Raw genomic sequence first — 20,656 nt, 5'->3', positions numbered from 1 at the left:
ATATTAGTTATTGATGACTCCTGCTTAATGTTATTATCTTCTCCCCCTTTTACTTCAGCATACTTAAATGACTTCAAGACATTTCCATTCCTGTTTAGGTTAACTGACCTGTGTTTACAGTTCATGGATTGCAACCATCCTTGCAAGTCTGCATTCTCAAAGAGCAAAGTTGAGAGACCACTCAGTAAAATAATTGGTCTGGGTAACATTTGGCTGAAGAATGTTTTAGTCCTCTAAACTAAACGATGACCCTTCAATATTCTGGTCACTTTAGCTGTTCTACACATTAAAAAGCAGTAAGTATTTTTAAAATTATCTCTGAAGTAAGGCTTGGTTTTTTTGTGCAAGTCAGTCTAATCATTAGACTTTCCTATAGGTAAAGTAGACTACCAAGTGAAGATTTTTTAAAAGTTCTAATCCATTTTTTATGAAGAAGGAAAATGCAACAGGGTTAATAAAGTGCTAAAGTCTGAAATTTGTACAAGTTTTCTGCTTGCTTCAGGTTTAGAAAGCTGCTATATAGCCAGGCTTAGTAATCCAGCCTTTGGTGGTATGAATGGTTTTGTGTGTATATGCTGAATGGATGAATGTCTGAAGACTCCTGAGTGATGATTTCAAATTAAAAATTGTTAAATTTTGACAAGGATAGTATGAAATAGTATCTTAACAGTTCTGGTCTTAAAGAAGTCTACTTATTATAGAAATTAATTCAAACTAGTTCTCTGTAGATCCCACGTAAATTATTTTGAAGATTACACTAATCTGTTGGGTTTTTCCTCCAAGAATAAGTTTGTTTTAGTAACACTAAATGTCTCATTCACAAATTGCAAACACTCACAATTTGTTGTGTTTTAACACTAAATGTAATTTTTTTCCCTGTATAATAAGGTAGCTTGTATCAAACACAAGTTCTCAGTGATACCAAAACCTTAGAAAATTAAAATTCTTCTCAACACTATGCAGATAGGAGAATGTTGTAAATTCTGCATTCCTTTACATAACTCAGTGAAAAACTTTAATGTTGCTGGAAACTTTTTTCTAAAGAAGACACTCAGTTTAGGAAACTCAGCTTGACACTAGTAATATTAAACTGCACCTATTTATGTAGAAATGGAGACGGTGGAGATTACATTATAATCTTCCCTACTGGGTTTTAATCTGTACAAATTGCCATTGGCTTTCAGGGCTGAGTCCTTAAACAGTGGGTGATCACTTAAACAACCCCAGACCCATCCAGTTAACTTCCCACTGCTGTCTTTATTTATGCCCTCCTGTTCACAGGACACCCATCTGTCCTGGCTGCTCCAGGTTGTTCCTAGCAAGCTGTATTTTCTGAGGTGTCCATGGCAAGCCATTGTTTTAATTTTGATTAGCCAAACTAATTTCAAAGTGTTTTTACATTGCTGGGGTCATGTTTAAATGTAAACTAGTTCAGTGAAATGAGGTGTGTATAAAGGATTTTATTTTATTTTATGATGGTTTATTTAGGATCTACTTTAAATGTCTTCCTAATTAGATTTTGCTATAATTACTCTCTAAAATAGAAAAAAGAGGAATTACCAGTTTTTTACCAACCTTAACTAAATCTTTAACAATGTATCATTTTCAGAATAAGGAGCTAAGAAAAACTTATCTGCAACAGATCAGAATTATTTTGCTTGAGGAAGAAAAGTTTGAAGTAATGAGCTGTAGAGTGGATTCTACATGTAAGTGATTTCTCAAACTCTAGTTCATGTGAAAACAAGGTGCTTCTAAGTAAGCAGCTTGTGCAAGTAAGAATAAGGAAATAAATCTTGAGGTTGTGAAAACAGACAAGCACAGGAGCAAAAACCTTCCTAATGTTTAAGAGGTGAATAGTGTTAGTATCTACAGCTATGTATCAATTTACAACCACTATATTTTTATAATATGCAAATATAGGTATGGAATGTCTTTGTCCACTTAAGTCACATTAGACACCAACCACTGACTGTTCATATTTGTAAGACTTATCAAACTACTTTGCTGTAGGCCCCTAGTCCTACATCAGATCCATAAATAGATTACCTTTGTAGAAAGGCACTTTTTTTAAAGTATTGAGGGTGCAGGTAATATTTGTGGGGTGTTCTTTCTGTTACACCAATATGATGTTTTAAGTACAAAGACAGTGCTAGCACAAATCTGGATTAGATGCTACATATAGCAAATTTATTTTGTGGAAGGTGTTTGACAACTGCAAATATTTCATCAACTTTACAGTCTTAAACATGTTTCCAAATTTTGAACTGGAAAAGTCCAGCTTGTTGTTTATCAGTCTTGACTCTACAAATTTATATCAGCTGATTCATTGTATTGTAGATATGAACTGCTGTATCAAGATGTGTAATTTGCTTAAAACCTAAGAGATAAGCTAATGGTGTTCTGAGCTCTTGCCTATTCATGTCGAGCTGGCTGGCCTTGTTTCAAGTAGTTTAAATTTCATCATTTTCTAATGGTTTTTTTTTCCATAAAAGCAATTATTGCTATTGTAAACATCAACAAAGATAGATTGGACATTAAAATGACTGAATTATTTTGTATGCTTGGAGGATATATTTCAAGACCATTCTAAGAGGTATAATTAAAGTTATATTGCTTCATATAAATACTGCTTATCAGTTTTAACATCTTGTTTGCTGGTTTATGAGCATTGTTGGCTTGCAGAGTTTCAGCAGCATCATTTAGAGTGATATTTCATTTAGAAGAGGAGAATTGCTCTTACCTAATGCTTTTAAACAGGATGGTTAGTGAATCTTTAAAACTGCTTGGAGGCCTACCTCATTCTGATGCAAGTAGTTTAAATCTGTTAAGGCCACTGAGAAGTCATCATTAGGCAATAATTTCTTGATTTATCTGGTAAGAAATGAACAACTAAATGAAAACTGTGATATTAAAGTTCCAGTGGGTAACTTACTAGGCCTGGCTTGTACCCAGAACTGTCTGGCCCTTGCTTGGACTTTTGGCAGCACTGCAGCACAAGATGATCCAGGTGTCTCTGTTTGGAGCACTGTAAATTTGATGGAAAAAAGAGTTTTTATTAAACAACAAATTGGTGATCCTTGGGAGTTCTCCCAATGATCCTGAATAGTTTGCAGGTCACCAGTAATACATGGGCTGGCCAGTACATTTGTTGAGGTAAGAAAATAAAGTAAGAAAAGCTTAGTTATTGTGGTCACTATTTAATGGCAACAGCAAATTTGAGCTAGGAGCTAACTTGCAAGTGACCAATAAAATATTCCAGGGATAGTCAGTACTTTCAAGTGTGCAAAATAAAAGAATTTTCTTAATCACGTAGCTAAGATTTCCAGCTAAAATTAGTGCTGTGACTTGATATGAAAATTGCATGGCTTTCAGGCTTTCTTGATTCTTGCACTGTGAGTTTCCTTTCATCTTACTGGCTCTGAGAGGGGTACTCTGCCATGTGGCTCCAACACAGCGTCTGTGGTTGGCCCTTCCTCCTTTGGGGTAAAACCTCAGAGTAAAATCTTGTAAGAAAACATGCAATTACTAGCCATGCTCTGCCAGATTATTTTTAGATTGTTCTTTGTAGCTGTGTTTGTTCTTTGTCATTAAATCTTTCCCTAACTCATGCTGCCATTGCTGTTTACCTCAGTACTGCCAAAATCTTCTGGCATGGTTATAATGTGTGAATCCAGAAACTGCAGTCCTTGAACTAAAGGTGTTCCAGCAGAGCAATTCTGAGACATGCCTGTTCTGCTTTAGTCAAGACCTCCTCAGACATCCTTAGTGTTTGACAGGTAAAGTCATCTGACTGCTTTAAATATACTTGGCTTGTAGTAATGAGATTGAGTGTTGCTCAGCACTGCTTTGTTCTGGCTAGAAAACAGAGCTTTCTTGAGAACTGGAGTGTTAGTGGGAAGGAAATGAGGTGAACTGTGGGAACTGTTGGACACAAAATTACAGAAAATTACTGCTTTCTGATAGGTAATCTACAATGTGCACCAGAAAAAAGTAATTCCAAAGCCCAAGCCAGCATAACACCATAGCCTTGTAACATGGAATGTCTCAGCCCTCTTATGGAAATGCTGGGTCTGCATGACTGCACAGCACAGGTGTTTTGATCCACAGGATGACTGTGCAGCCCAAACCAGGGTAGCATTTTGATCTTCAAGACCAGTTCAGTTTGGAGATGCACCTCTTCTTGTTGCTATGAAAGGTACAACTCTTTGTGTCCTGGTAACTCACAGTTATCTTTAGTCTCCCTCTAGAGAAGTGTTGTGTGATTGGAATATTAAAAAATCCAAAGTTGCTTGCTGCTGAGAGCCTCCTTTCAGAACAGGAATGGCTTGAAAGATTGGCCCAACAAATGGGGGCTGATACAGCGAGATTGGATCAGCATCAGTGTGTCAGAGTGATGAAGGGAAAACCATTCTGAAGAGTGGGATGAGCAGAAGTGCTGAATCCTCCCCACTTGCAAAGCTGTCTTTGGGAAGCAGACTTTCTAGAGAGGAAAGAATCCTTAGGGGAGAATACAATTGAAAATAATGAGGTGCAGAGGAGGCATAGTCTCCTTAAGAATAACTCCTCAATTCACATGAGGGAATGTTACTGTCCCAGAAAGGCTTCATCTTCAAAAATAATGATATTTAAATAAATCATCAAACTCCAGATATGTATCTTAAAATGAACTTGTGCCTATTGCTTCCCAGCTCATGCTAGAAACTTGACAGGATGCTTTTGTGGCTCACCTAGAAAGGAAACTTGCAGGTCCATGCTAAAAATGCGGATGTGACTGTCACTTGGGAGACAACTTCTTTACTATTTTTAGTATTTTTCAAGACCTAAGAAACGCATTTGAGTAAATCTCATACTGTCCATTACAGGATGCTGACCAAACTTCCCAAAAACTCTATAATGCTGCTTAGGACAACATTTTCTATATTAAAATAAAAATATCACTGGAAAATTATTTGGAGTTCTGTTTGCAACTTATATTCTTCACCCAGACTGTTGCTTTAGTGGGAAGGAAGAAGACGGTTAAACTGATGTAAGTGATGCAGTCTCTGCTTTTGTCAAGTGTGCTAAACTAACTTGTGGCCCAGAGCATTATGTGTGCTCCTGAAATGGATCTTCCAGCCCAGTTTTGTTGAAAAAAAGGAGCCAGCTGGCTTCTTGGAGACCACTCAGCAATACACATCAGACCTGGTAAGTGAAGTGATGGAGAGATTTGCTTCCCAGGTGTGCCTTTGATCTGATTTAGCATGCTCATGTAGCTGCACCTGAAGCCTTTCAGCTTCGTGTGCAGAGCCTGGTTTTGCATAAAATTGTTGACCTTTTGATAAGCTATAAAGGGTTTGAGAATAATTAATTCCAGTAAGCTGGCATGACAAGGAGTAGAGAAGCATAGGAAACGTTCAGTCCCCCAAGCATGCAAAAATAACTAGGTAGATGTTTTCCTCCCTGTTCCTTAAAAATCTGTGTCTGGAGATGATTTTAAATTGCCTTGTGGCTTTAGTCCCTTTTAGATAATATTTTTTTTGTTTTGTTTTGGTTTTTTTGTTTGTTTGTTTTGTTTTGTTTTTGGTTTGGTTTTTTTTGTTTTGTTTTGTTTGTTTGTTTGTTTTTCCCAGCAGGGCAGTTAGCAAAAGCTGAGATTTCACATAGCTATATGTTCTGAGGCTGGAACTTGCAGGCTTTGCTTTTGTTAAAGCTGATGCTCAAAATTTGGGGTTTTGTTTGGTTTGTGGTTGTGGGGGTATTTTTTTGCAAACTGCAAAGTTGAGGACCCTTACAGATTTTTGCTTGGATTTTACTTGTTTTGTTGTTAAGACTTCTAGGACTGTGGAACTAATCAAGTCTCTTAAAACAAGAAATTATTAATGCCCTTTCTGAACAGCACTGCAGTGTATGCCTTCTAGGGCAAGCTTGCTTTTAACAACACCCAGCAGATGCTGCAAATGTGGCTTTTGTGTTAGGCAGGGGTTACTTTATCTGCATGTTGGCAGCTGCAGAAGAGGGATTAGCTGAGAAAGAAAGCAGGAGGGAGGGAGCAAGATGTATGCAGTTCCTGGTCTTGATTTTCAAACTGCCAAATGGCCTTGAACCTTCTTCCCATCGGAGGGTTTCCTTGAGACAGGCGAGCTGCTGGGTGGTGCCCCCGGGTGCGAACAGAGGAGCCATTCTCACACTGCTCTTGGGAAAGCTGATTCCGTGAACTTTCTGTTATTACCTTAAATTACCTCTTCTGTCTGCCTCCTGATGCTAATGGACAGATTTTAAAAGAACGGAGTATAGTGTAATTTCAGTTATGTTTGCACTCAGTTATGGATCTTGGAATCCGCTAAATTTGGCAGAGTGCAGCAGTTCCCTTAATACTGTGAGTCTGGGTGTAGCAGAATGAAAAGCAGGGTTTATTCCCTGAAGGAGCACGGCGGGATTCGCGTGCAGCTGGCCGTGTCCTGCAGCCCCGCAGCGCTCCGCGTTTGCTGCGGCGGTGCCGCGTCCGCAGCCCCCTCTAGAGCCCCGCTGCTCAGGGAGCTGCTGCTACAGGAGCTCCAGCGTCCCACACAGCGCCCTGCGGAAAGCAATGCGTTGCCAGTTTTCTTTTTTTCGGGGAAGTGTCCTGTAGAAAATGATAGAATTGGGGGCCGCTCCGCTGCGGGAGGCCCGAGCGGCCGCGGCCCGGCCGCCCCTCCGCGGGGCTGTGCTGGCTGCGCGCCCCCTCCTGTCTCCCCGCAGCGCTACCTTAAGGGGCTGGTTGACATCAGCCGAGTGGGCTGGGCGGTGTGGGTGGGATTTCCTGTGCTGGAGGTCAGCTGCTCCCGTCCCTCTCCCGTCCCTCCCAGCCGCCCGGGTCCCGCTCTCCCCGCGCCGGAGGGACCCGCATCCTCCCGGCTCCCTCCTCTCGGGTTGGATTTACATAGTGATGTGTAAGCTACAGGATGCCCAGCAGCACTGGAAAGAGGTTTAAACCTACGAAATACATCCCGGTCTCCACAGCAGCTGCCTTATTAGTGGGTTCGACTACTTTATTTTTTGTTTTCACGTAAGTACGGCTCTGGCGAAGGGGGGGCCCGGGCTGGGGCCGCCCGGCCCGGCGGGGGAAGGCGGCCGGGCTTGACAGTCCTGCAGGCCCTGCCGCTGCTGGTCCCGCTCCCCGCCTGCCTCCTGCTATCCCTGCCCGCCTTTGGTTTGCAGAGGCTCACCATCTCTCCCTATCATAAAATGTGCCTGACAGTCAGATCCACCATTTCATGGCACATAAAACCCCGTCAGCCTCCCGCAGCTGCCGGCTGTGTGCATCAGAGATGCCCGAGCCCCGCAGCCCCTCTGCCCGTCGGTGCACGGCTGGTGTACGGGAGGGAAATGCAGCCCCAGCCGCGCCGCTGCCGACAGGCGTGGATCCAGCCTGTCTCAGCTGGCCGGAGTCTCTGTGCTCCGGGAGGGAGAGCTGCCCTCTCTCGTCAATCTCTGCCTGTCTCGGGGTTTATCCGGCACAGCCTTTTGAAGTGGAAGGAATCCTATTCTAAGCATTACCGATTTTACATATTTTTATGTAGCTGTTCCTGAAAGCTTGAGGAGCTAATGAACAAATTTACATTTGCTTGAAGGAAAGACTAGGAAACTTTTCCCTCTCTGTTTCTTCTTCTCTCATTCCCTTCTCCCTTAAACGCAGAATGGAGCTGTGGCTGTCGGCTTGCAGCTCTCCTGTAGGAATATTAATATGTGAATGCTGTAGTGCTTCGGCTGTTTCCCTTTCCATACTCGAGTTCTGTAGCTCGCTAACCCTTCCTGTGCGGGGGTAGCGGCACCCTCTCTGCAGAGGTGTCCGTGTTTGCAGAGATGGTACAGAACTGTGCTCTGAAAGGAGCTTTGACTAAGCTGCCTTTGGGAAGGTGAAAACATAGCTATTGCATGTTAAGATTTTATTGTTTTACTTATTTTGGAGCTCTGTTTTCCTTGTTTTGCCGTTGCTATTTTTTAACCGAGCTCAGTGAACTGTTGAAAGCAGAAGGCTCTGTAAGAGTGGGAGTATGTGTCTGTGTCATTATCTTTTGTGGTTTGGCTGTGATATGATTCTCAATGTTTCAAAATGCTCATCACTGGTATAGTAATCTCAATGTAGGATTTCAGAATAAAATGTAAATGTTATTTTGTCTGACAGTTTCTTAAATCAGAACAGATTTTGACACCGAGCTTTGCTCTTGATGTAATGCGCATTGATTTTGTTTTCAGTGCATTTGATATGAAGTACGGATAAATCCTTTCAGGAAATTACACTGTTTCAAGAACTGGTCAAGTCTCAGGAGTTACTACAAGTATTCTTCATTTGGGGATCTAATTATAGTTTGGTGCTCACAGGCAAGCACAGGACATAAGTTGGCTTTTGTGATGAACTTGGTTGACACCGGAGTTGTGAATATTAAATGGTAAAAAAAGAAAAAGGGGCCTTAATGCCAGCATTTATTTTTCTGGCTGCTTGAGGAATGGATGTATGCTAAGATTGTTTTGGAAGCTGTATGTTTGTTTTCATATGATACTTCCAGTGTAGAGCTGCAAATTGCTTAGTGATGTAAGACTTTCCTGGTAACACAGTTGTTGTTGAAACATCCTTTTGGCAGCAGGACATCAGCTGAAATGTTCGTTTTATAATTTGTATGGAAGAAGCAATTGCCTTTAATCTATTACCAGATCTGAAACTTCACTCTGCTCTCTCTGTTATCAGTGAATAATTAAATGCAAAATGAAGTATTTTAAGGATCTCTCCATATTGTAACTTGGCCTGTGCATCCTGAAGTGTTAGTAAATTTTTCGAGGATTGTCCCAGACATACGTTCTCTGCTGCTGCCAAGTCTTGTGTGTAATAAAAGTAACACATAATTGAGCAACTGTTGTCAGGCAGAATCTGAAGTCCTGTCCATTCAAAAATACTCAGATTAATTTGTATGGGATTGGTGGTGTTTTTCAAGCTGAGCAGTTTTAGTAAAATCTATCTTTGTTGTGGAATCAAAGCAAGCCATATGCATGAGATTAGTTTCTTTTGTGTGGCGGTGGGTATTTTCCCCTTTCCTGAGTGTTTCCATTTTTTATCTTTTTCCACAGGCAGTGTTTTGTCTCCTGAAGATCTTTTTGTTGTGATATGTTATTAAAGGCTGAATTTTTAGGTGTGTTGATTTGTACAACTCGTTTGAAGTTGGATAGAGCTCTGATACACAGCAGTTGAAACATTGGCCTAAAATTGTTTTAGCATTTTAGCAGTGCTTTTGATACAATCCATGCTTCCTTGTCATTAGACAAGAACTTAATCAGATGAAGATTTAAATGTGTGTTTATTAATTCCTTATTTGTGTCATTAAGCTCTAAGGCTGCTTTGTTAATAAAGTAACCTGTGTATAAATACATGAAACTGATGATGGACAAGATTCCCATCAAATTTTGGGTGCAGATCACCTCAGTGGGATGTCAAGGATTAGAGCAACTTTGGCATGGTGGAATTGAATAATAGAGGATAAAATATGTGGCAGAATTGAAAGACTATTTTTAAACCACTTACTGAATAGAAAAGCTAAGCTTTTTAGGGCACTGGAAACATTTCTGAGTAACACGTATGAAAACAGAGCATCTGACTTGGCTTTTTCCCTAGACACGTTTGTGGTCTCATGCCACACATTATTAGTGTCTTCTGCTGGATGAAAAGCTCTTTGAACTTGAAGGCCAGGGTTAGCTTTTTAGCAATGTGGTCTTTATTTTTAGCTTTTTTTCCAAACACCTTTGCTAAAAAGCAGCACATAAAGTGAAATACAGAGTATCTGCTATTAGTTCATTGTGGTGCTGATCAGTGCTACTGTTATACTTTAGGAAAATTCCATTTTAGATTCTACTTTATTCTTTTTCTTCAGCTAAGCATTTAGGATTTACTGTACACTGCTGTATTTCTTCTGGTTTTATGAAGGGGAACTAAACTATTTAGCTATCAAGATTATTGCCTGGAAAGGCAACGAAATATTGCAGTTGTATTATCACAGGCTTTTAGCACTCCATGTGTGTTCCTTCAGTAATAAATACAGTGTCTGAGTAGGTGGTCTAATTTGTCACAGTGGGAGAGTAAACAAGCATTAACTCTAAGCATTATGAAGGAACATATCAATAATGTTGTATAGAATGATTAAGTTAATTTACTTATATGAGCAAATCAAACGGTGTAATGAAGGAAGAAATAATTCTTCACATAGTGAAGAATCTAGTGATTCAGTTCTAGCAAACCTGAACTTATTTCTACCAAAATATTTTTTCTTCATATTTCTTATAAGGCTTTTTGTTAGAGGTAACAGTTTAACCTATTTCAGTGAAGTCTGGGCTCTTATGCCTTGGACTACCAGGTGTTGTGATGTAAACCTAATTGTGTTCATTGAAAGACCCTGAGTTTCAAGAGGTTATTTTAGGTTGTGCTATTCAGTGCTAGCAGAGAATGCAGCTTAATTGTCAGCAAGCAGAATGTCATCTGTGAACAGTTGGAATCAGTGATCTAAAAGGACTTTTCCAACCTAAAGGATTCTATAATTATTCTGGAACTAATAGTTCTCTTCACCTGCTTAAATTGGCTACTTACTGTAGGTGTTGGTGCTGAGAACTGAGTTAGTTCAGCAGCTGCAATGCCTGTCTGTGGAGATTACACAGCCAGCTGAAAGCATATGGTTTTAAGGGGAAACTGTGGCTCATTTTAGTAAGGAGAAAAAAAACTCATCATTCTCTCACTGAATATTGTAGGCCTGAAGTTTCTGATAAAATACCCATTTTCAGACTATTTTCTGAAGCATGCATCCTCTTGAGCATCTTTGAAATACAATAGAAACATGTAATTCATAACAAAGGTCTAGGTGCCACTACTTCTTTGATATAATGGTAGTAACACTGCTGTATATTATTTCTTTAAATGGGATAATAAAATGGGTAATTTTCTGGGTGAAGTGAAAGCACAAATAAGGTGAAAACTCATTCAGTCAGTACTGAAAATGAGAACAACTTTGTTCTTAAGAGTCATAATGGGAGATAATCATAGATACACACCACAGACATCTGCAATTGGCACTCTAATGCAGTCTGTGACACAGGGAGTCTAATACCAATAACCTTCAGGAAACAATTGAGGAGTGATAAATTGGCATAGAAGAGCAACTGAAGTTGAAGTCGCAGTAGGGGTGCAAAGAAAATAGAGAAACAGCCTAAACCTGTGCTGTTCAGATGGCAGAAGGAGGAAGAATGGCTGGTAGACTGTGCTCCATAGCAGGGCTGCTAGATTTACCTTAACAGGGAGGAAAGCTTGGCTTCAGTTAAGGAATATTTAAAGAAAAATTAGTGTTCCTCCCATATTTGTATATCACGTTACTGCCTTTCATGAACTAGAAAGACTAGCATTTCTGTAATTAGACATATATGAATCCAGATGCACTTATGATGCAATAACCCCTTAAATCATAAGCACTGCCCCTTTCCTGCAGTTATCTGATCCTGCACTGGACCAGCCTTAAAATAAACAGGTAATAGCACTTTAAAGTTTAAAGCTATCATAGCCATCCTGGATCGTAGTTAATGAAAATATAGTGATATGTGTACCTAGAGTTCTTAAACTGTCTGTTACATCCTTTCCTCCCATCATTTGCATATGTTCACAGATCAAAAAGGGAAAAATACAGTCTGCTGTTTTCACTTGGGTTTGTTTAGTCACTAGCAAAGGCCAAGATGATAGATCGTCTTTGCTTTAGTGAATTTGATTTGTATCCAAAGATGTTTTCCTTGCCTAAAGTATTTAGTTCCATATGTGCAGATGTTCACTTCTGCCAGTTCAGTGTTCTGATTTCAGATAGATCAAATGATAAAATGTGATTTAAAATGTATATTGCAGATGTTACAGAGCTTCGTCTGCAACACAGGTGTGTTTTATACCAGCCTAGAGGAAATAGAACTGAATTCTGTGAAGTAGATGCACGATAAAGAAAATAAAGATAAAACTGTAGCTCAGATTATTTTATCTTGATATGCTGCTGGACAGCATGAATTCTGCCTTAGAGTATGGTCTTACATCCTTCTTACGGTTTGGCTTCTGCCTAATAACTTGCTGAAGGCTGCTTGTGGATCTGGGAGAGCTCTGGTGGCAATTGCTTGTGCTGTCTGATACCAGAAGTTCCAGGTGTGCTGTGGTATGTATGAGAGCGCATGGAAACACTGTCACTCCACAAATCCACTTCCCCCCATCCTAACCAGATGGTTAGATCAAATATCCTTGGCATTCTGAAAACTTTGGAGCACAGAGCTCCTCTGCCTTGTCTGTTTCTAGCCATGCTAGGGGTCCATTTGATAGTGGTAATGCTAATTATGAAACGGAACAGTTTCCTCCCTCCTTGAGCGTTCTTTCCATGCCATTCTTCACTACTTGAAATATTAATGTATTTCTGATTTTTGTTTTATTTTTTTGCTTTTCATGTGCCAAACCGAGAAATAGCTGGAACTGGTAGGGAGCAGCTTCACTGATAGCCATGAAGGTGACACTATACAGGGGGAAAAGTGTGCATCAGTTTAATCAGGTGAATTTTAAAACTGACTTCAGTCACATACGGATTTCAAGCAGTGCAGTTTGGCCTCCTGAGATACCTTAACATTTTCCATGTTAAATGTGTCTTTAATGGCAGGTTTTTCCTGTCCACTCTCCCTGCAATCCAAAAGGAGTAACACTTGCCTGGCTGACCCAAGTCATCTCACTTGTCATGTCTGTAAGCTTCTGAAAAATATTTACTTTTTTTATACCAAAAAGCCGTGGCAATTTCATCTTGCTATAAAATTTTTGGAAATAGAATCTAGACAAACTTGTCATTCTAGATAAGACAGGCAGTCTCAACAGGAGAATATATTTAACTGAAGTGTGAAAAGTTTTTGGTTTTGTTTTTTTAATGCTTTAAGAAGCCTCAGTTTTATTGCTTTTAGCTAGTTGATTTTTATGGTCTTTGCTTTCAAGGGCAGTGATCTTTGCTTCCAACAGCAAAGTTGGCAAGACAGGACATTTCTGAAAGCTATTCAAATTCATTCCTTTAGAAAAAAACCCCTGATATTTATTATCAGTGGGTATATATTTTTTCTTCTTGTAGTTTGAGAAAGTAAAAAGGAGAACCATGTTTGTTGAGGGCAGTAAATGGCTATACATGTTCAGCTGTGGATACAGAGCTTTCTGCAGCCACTGCAGTGGCATTTCAGTGCTCATTGTAGATCCACTTTGAAAAAGGCAGAAGAGCTACTGGAATGGAAGTTATTGCTGTACATGGGCTACAGCTGTATTAAGTGTGTGATTTATGCCAGTAGCAACCTCCTTTCTATTTCTCCTAATAAGCAGAGATTAAGGTCATATGGAAATAGGAATGAGAGTGTCTCAATTAGATCAGGGTGGGCCTCTCAGCCTTTGTACAAGAATATACCAGCAATTTTTCCTTTTCTTTGTCGAAAGCCCTTTTCAAGATGCTAATTTAAATGCTGTCCTTGTATGTCCAAGTATGCCACATGTGTATCCTTTTATAAATAGAAACAATCTCTGCAAGATTGTTCAAGCTCAATTGGTTTGTTAGTAATGTCAACTAAGGAATGTTATTGCTGAAAAACACAGAACTTGAGAGAGAAATACATGTGGTGACATTGGAGATCTGATTTTTAAGATTCATTATCTGGGATAGTTGCTTATTATACACATAACATTATTGTGTAAACAACTTACTCTGCTATTACCTGCTTCTCAACTGAAATCAGCTGTAGGACCCTGTGGTGTGGGGATCTTTGGAACCCTGGAACAGGTTTTCTGTTTCACACAGTGTATAAGCTACAATGAAACTTTTCAAGGCAAACAAAGGGAAACCATGAGCTTTGTTCAGTTTGCCTTGGAAGATACCTGAAATACTGCAGTCAAATGGTGTAAGCCAATTTAGAGCATGAAGGAGATGCACACTGGAGGGGGGAGAAATACTGTAAAAGATACACGAGCTACACTTGTGTAATCAGTGCAGAAGTGGAACACTGATTCACTGTCTTTTGATTCAAGCCAGTAGATACAACACTTATTTCTCTATAATCCAAGAGTAATGTTCAATTTGGCTGTGCTGTTACAGAGCTACTATTAGTTGATCATTTGTCACTGGGAGCAGCTAATGGAATTGAGAGGAAGAGGCATGGCGGTTGAGACAGAAATGCCGGAGTTTTTAATGGAAATTCTGTGTTGTTCTTTTGCAAAGAATACTATAGATTGGAAAAACCTACTCAGCCTTGATCTTATTTTACCATGGAGAGGCAATTTTAGGGATTCTTGCTTGGTGATTGGAAAAATTAATTCCAATGAGTACACCACAGTATAGTGTCTACTACATAAATCTTCAGCCAGTAATCTGAATTCAGAAAGAGGATTTAATTAGTCACTGCTTTTTTGCAATTACTAATGCAATTTAGCTAGACTTGCTTCAAAGCTGTCCAAAGTGCCTAAAATTCTGCACTCTAAATGTATTGTGCAAACACTGGTGGGTACTTGATTCTTTGTTTTCCTCAGGATGGATATTATGGAATAAACTGTACAGGAACCCATATTTAGATATTGCAGTGGTTACCATGGTTCTCTGTGAAAGTGTAAACACAGAATTTGTGCACTTCAAATGTGAAATCCTTATGAAATACCTGTACTCTGCTGCTGCGTGTTGATATCATCCAGCAACAAAAGACAGGGGTGCCAGGTGCAGGAAAAATATCTCTTGAATTTGAAATCTAAACAACAAAGCAGCTTTTTCCAGCGTGCATGTACACCATGAAATGACAGCTCTCCAGGAAACCTTGGTACACACTCAGACTAAACTAATCACAGAATAGTCTTAAATGAAAAAATTACTTTTTAAGTTGGAGCCCAACAAAGCAAACTTGAGACTGCTTAAATATATAAGGGCCTTCATAAATAAAGCCAGACAAAGCGTTACTCTCCCAGGATTCTTAAAACTAAATTGGCATTTACATTAGCTCTTATTCATGTCTTCAGGGAAATAATGTAATGTAATATCTATATCAACACAATATAAGTACAGCTCTGGGAATAAGGAAAGCTTGGACATTTCTATAAACAAGCATCATTTTAATTTAAACTTGGGTCAGTCACAGAAATGCTTCAAAATGGAAAAGTTCAGCTTAAAACTTTTCTGCTTACTCTGATCCCAGTCAGTTCAGAGAGGCAGGTATTTTCTTATGGAAAAATACTTCCCCTTTTCAGCCAGTTCAGTTTCAAAAGTTATTTAGGATTATTTTCATGGTGTATAACCTTCCTTTCAGTTCTTTCTCATGAGTGAGATCTTGTTTTGCATGTTTAGCTTTCTCTGAAGATTAATGTTTGCCCCAGCAGTAAGACTCACCAGATATGTTATGATCTAATAATGCTGTGGTTAACCCTTGTCTGCTGTCAGCAGCTTGCTGAACCACCTCCTGTGTTTTACCAGGCCCCAGCATTTGGTGATGCAGTTTCCTGGCTCCAAGCAGCAGGAGCCATGAGTTGTGTAGGTGGGCAGCTCTCCCTCCATGGGGTTTGTGTTTGCCACTGGGCTCAGGAGCCACTGCCTTGAGACTTTCCTGTGGAACCACATTGTTAATTAACTTGCCTTATCCTCCAACACTCCAAGGCACAGTGATGGAGCAGGGTCTTGAGGGTGTCTGTATGGTCATCTTCATGTGCTCAGACCTATGCCTTTGACCAGCAACTCTAGGTTTCTAGGTCTCTAGATTCTTGTTTCATTTGGGGTTTTTTTAAATTATTGTCTCGTTTCTCTGTTGTGTGGTATGTAAGTCTCACATCTTTATTTTCACTTTGAAGCTGGCTTTGCACATACTCTGTCTTGTGTAAATGGCTAATGAGTCTTTGTGGCAAAAACAGTAAGAGTGTCAACAGGCACTAGATTTTTTTTTTAATTACTAAGTTTTGAGAATTCTGGAGAAAGAGGTATATAAGATGGCTGCTTTGTGATACACAGTACAAGTCAAACAGAAGGAGAAATGAAGCTTCTGAATCTGATGACTTCTAAATCATGTATGGAAGTTGTAGCATCTGCAGCAACAAAGGAAATTAATATCTGCAATGGAAATTTCAATGCAAAGACAATGCAGGATTAAAATAACAGGACTTTCTGGCATTGAACCAATGTGATATTTTTTCAGTTGTGAAGGAAAATTTCTAATCCACGTCCAGATAGTTATATATCAGAAATAAAAGGCAAGGACCACCTCAGCTCCTCTTGGCAGAGCTCTGCTGAGAATGTTTCCTCATCTTACATAATCCATTAATTTTGAAATCAAAGCCAGTCTGTATGAGCAGTGCTCTCAAGAATCTGGCGGACAGTAGAAGAGGACAGGAAGATACAGGTTTTCTATAATATTGGAAGGGTTGGTTCCTTGAAATGAAATGGTTCTGGTTCTGTCATCTTTATGTAATTTTAGAATATGGCATTTGACAGATATATTGCAATGATAATAAGATGCAAGGTCTTATGTGTGGCATTGAATTTGGCCTGCTGATGATAATAAACAGGTTGGAAAACATCTACTTTCCTTCTCTACTGCTTCAGTTGAGAAGACTTTGCAGGGGCAAAGCTGTGCTGCTGCTTAGGAAGTCTCGATCCCTTCTGGTCTCCAGTAGTGTAACTTGTGCATAAGGTTATCAGCGCTATTAATCCCTGTTTACTTCTTAAACTGAGGCAGAGAGGCACTGTACGACTGGAGTGCTGGTGCTTAACAAGTTTTGCACAGATGTGCCAACTCCAGGCTGAAGCCCTGTCAGTCCAGGACTCAATGGAGATCATTCTTTCAGAGAGGGCTTCTGAACTCTACAGTTTCTACTGTATTCATCTTGGGCCATCCATCATGCAACAAGACTGTTTTGTTTCTTGAACACTGCATGAATGTATGAATAGAGAGTTACATATTCTAAAGCTTTGTTGTCTCTCTTTAAAAGTTTAATGGTAACATTGTAGTCTTTAAACTTTTATTTGTATGTGATTCCACAATGACTAGTTACTTTTCCAAGTAATTTTTTTTGCATTATATTACAAAGACTAGTGGGATAGAGCTAAACATGATATCTGTGGTTCAAGAACTGAAAAATTAATGATTCCTCCTCTAGCCTGCTGTGTTTGATTTATAATTCATATCTGATAAAGAGACATGCTCTTCCAAGACGGCTATCATCTCTCCATTTACATCTTCCCATGGTGGGTGCTGGGAGTTTGTGAATTTTGGGCCCTAGAGTGCTCCTGAAGTAGGTTTCCACACACATTTCCTCCACCTCTCATTTCCCACATGAGACTCTTTATCCTCTGTAGGATCGGGCCCCAGGGCTTGTGTTGACCCCAAATGTCACAGCTGCTGTCACAGCCCACTTCCACGACCTGTGACTTTTAGCATAACCCAAGCACATGGTTTACCTTTCAGAGGCACTTAACAGCAGAAGGAAATGGAGAACTATGGGGGTTTTAAGTGTCCTGAGTAGCTGCTTCCAGCCACTTTACCTCTCAAGGAGCGGCAAGGGGCTGTGGACTAAGCCCTTTACAGAACTCATCTCTCACTTCCTATGTTTCATATTTTCCATCACTCTGGATCTTCCTGGGCTTATCTGCTTGCATCTTGTCTGTCTCTGGTACTATTTTTTTTTCTGCTGTTCTGTCTCTGTTGACAGGTGATCTCCAGGTCAGTCTGTTCAGCTGGATAAGGCCTTTTGCCCAATACACACACAAAGGTGATCCACTACTTGTTTACCCTTTGAAATGCCAGAGTAGAGGCTTTACAAGACGCAATTCAAAATCTAATCCCATCTGTCGAGCTGGGGTGGCTTTTAGGAGTTGATGAAACAATTCTTCTGTATTGAAACTGTAAGTGCTCTCAGTGGGCCACTGTCTTTATTGTGACTCACACGTATTTGGCATGCTCTCCAAAGAAGCTGACCAACATTTCTTTCTTCTTTCCTGCTAAGAAGTTCTGTATTCTTTGTGAATTTATTTGCTCCAGAACAGTAAGCTGAGTTGCTGGCTGGTCAAAAGGGAAAGAGATGTGTAGCAATTTGTCAGTTACATTGTCCTCCTCTGAACACAAGAGAGCTCTGTTTAATGGAGTGAGGCACTGATCCCGCATTTTTGTGATTAATATGTTTTGTGCTTTTGTTTGTGTCTTTGAAAGTGACGTTATTTAGTTTTGTTGCTTCAACTGTTTTGGAAATGAGAGAAAGCTATTTTGAGTGTAATGTCGACTTGGCATCATTAAAAAAGTGTCTCTTCTTGCCAGTTTTTTTTCTTGGTTCCCCTAGAAATACATTTCTTTTGGGCTGCTTCTGCCATTGTGTATGTTGTGATAAGTCTCCAAAGCATCATACTGTGCATGTGCGATGGGTGAATGCTTGCATGTCTGATGAGGGATTGATTCCCCTGGGCATGTGAGTCCTGCCAACTCCTCAGTTAGAAAACTTGAGGTTTTAATATACATTCTGTCTTTTAGTCCCAGTTTGGCCTCTTCTTTTGGAAGGCATTTCTTCTCCTTTTCTTTAATAACAAAATCTTACAGTTATATTGAGCTAGTTAATTAAACAGCCTGCATCTAATTCAGATCTCCCCTCTTAGTTTCCTTCTCACTTTTTCTTAACTGTGCCTGCCTAAATAATCTGATGAAGCTGTGTAGGAATTATTGAGATGGGTTGAAGCCCATCTAAAGCTGGAACCTGAATCTGCCCATTAAAGTCTCACTGCAAAGTGATTACTCCAAAGTATCTAGAGGACTGCATGCTTGGTCTAGATCTCTTGGAGTGCTCTTGGTCCTCCTGGCTTGGCTGTTTGTGTTCCTTCAGCTGCCTTTATCATGCACATGTCCTGGGCCTTATCCTTCTGAAACGTGACTGTGGCCCAAGGCCAGGATCCTGTTCTGTAACTCTGAAGGGATGAGCTTTTTGACAGGAGAAAATAACATTCTTCAGCTTCCTCTTGGAACTATCTGAATCATTTTGGTTAAAGCCTTAATTAGGACAAATACTTTGCTTGAAGGGCAGAGGTAGCAGAAAGATTGCAGCCTAACAGTTAATTTGGCAAAGTGATTCAGAATGGAAAATATGCAGTATTGCTTTATACCTGTGCCTTCTCGGTCCCATCAACAGATACTTGAACCTATTCCATTAGCTTTTCCAGTGGCTGCTAGTCTTCAGATGCTTCTCTTCACTCCTTAGTTTTCAAGTTGGTCTTTCTAAATTTCAGGAAATACTGAGCTTTCCCTCTGAAAGTCAGTCCTCTTAAATCTGCTTCTTCCATAGGGTGACAGTCTTAAAAATGTGGTGTTTGCTCTTTTTTCTTCTGAGTTCAGAAAACAGCAATTTAAGTTAAATTATCTCTTTTAGAAGACATTTCAGACAATTTGCAGTCTGCACTCATTTAAGTGGTAGGGGGCAGGATGGAAAGACAGAAGAATATAAAACAGTGGTATTATGAATTATTGTGCAGTAGGCAAGGATTTCTTTCATTCATTCCCTGCCCCCACCCTTATGTATATAAGGAAGAGATTGCAGGGTGAGAAGGGATATTGTGATTTCCAAGGCAGTAATACAGAAGGAATTTTGTATTTTCTCCAAGAGTAAACAGATAATTCACTATCACTTCCCTGACATTACCTGTGATATTTTGAAGGCTATTGGAGAGAAAGTACATAAAGGGAAGCTTAGACTGCTGATTCTTACTCTGTATTTGCCTAGCCTTGACTGGGTCCATGTTCAGAAAGCAGAAACCTGTCAAAAGTCAATACATCCACACTGAATTTCCAAATTACTGTTTGTATTTTACATGCAGATTAGCTTTCTTTTTGTGCTTATTTACCTGTATCTTGGAAATAGCCTTCTAAAAATATCAGCAGTAGATGAATACAGGATGAGTGCTGCACTAGGCACACTTAAATGCTCTCATGTATATAAAATCTAACATTCTTTTTTTCAAAGTAAAGAAAATAGAAGGGAAAGAAGTCAGAACCCCTAAGGGGAAAGTACTGCATGTTCAGGTCTCTTGTCATGGCCTATTTGATTTATAAATATAAAAAAGTGCTTGTGTTCTAGAGCTGTAGCTGGTCCAGTGTTCTTTGTTGTTCTCCCACAACGTGACAATCATCCAAAAAGCTGTTCCCATGTAGATACCATGGGGTTTTAGGAGCATTATGGTATAAATGTGTATCTGGATATAAACTGTCAATTTCCATTTCTGGGTGAGCCTTAAAGGAAGGTTCAGGCACAATAAAATAGACTTGTTTAGTGACAGTTCAGCATCACTTCACTTGCCATGTATGATCACCCTATCAAGAACTGCATCCTGCTGCGATGACAGTTTGCTGGAAACTCTCCACAGATTCATTGGAAGTTGGCAGAGCCCCAGCTCCACAAATTACTGGTCAGAAGAGACTGTTTGTAGGGCACAAATCTATCCAATTTGTAGTGTTGATTTGATTCTTTTTTTAATTAACACTTTAAAAAGTGTGTCAGCAGAGTGCCAAAAAGACAAGAAATGATCAGCTAAAACATTTTATTGCAGCATATGATGCTATTCCATATTATCAGGGAAACATGACACTTAGATACAACAATATTTTATTTCCTGTTACTTTTGTT

The 20,656-nt window shown here is 39.7% G+C and overlaps 2 protein-coding genes across 2 annotated transcripts in view; one reads left to right on the top strand and one right to left on the bottom strand.

Moving 5' to 3' along the window:
• Positions 1-6,770: 6,770 nt before the first annotated feature.
• ZDHHC8 (zinc finger DHHC-type palmitoyltransferase 8) overlaps positions 6,771-20,656 on the top strand; it is a 111,435-nt gene continuing 97,549 nt past the window's right edge. The window contains exon 1 of the mRNA XM_056504664.1: positions 6,771-7,024. Within this exon, the coding sequence (XP_056360639.1) occupies positions 6,921-7,024 (104 nt within the window). The 5' untranslated portion in view covers positions 6,771-6,920. The remainder of the gene's footprint in view (positions 7,025-20,656) is intronic.
• The window catches only part of GOLGA3 (golgin A3), a 171,806-nt gene continuing 162,810 nt past the window's right edge, over positions 11,661-20,656 (bottom strand). The window contains exon 25 of the transcript XR_008841706.1: positions 11,661-11,676. The gene's annotated coding sequence lies outside the window, so the exon portion shown is untranslated. The remainder of the gene's footprint in view (positions 11,677-20,656) is intronic.

Source organism: Oenanthe melanoleuca, chromosome 15 (genome assembly GCF_029582105.1).
Source record: "Oenanthe melanoleuca isolate GR-GAL-2019-014 chromosome 15, OMel1.0, whole genome shotgun sequence".
Classification (NCBI taxonomy): Eukaryota; Metazoa; Chordata; class Aves; order Passeriformes; family Muscicapidae; genus Oenanthe; species Oenanthe melanoleuca.
Note: the sequence above shows the minus strand (reverse complement) of the source record. Positions and strands in the feature narration are given on the sequence as shown.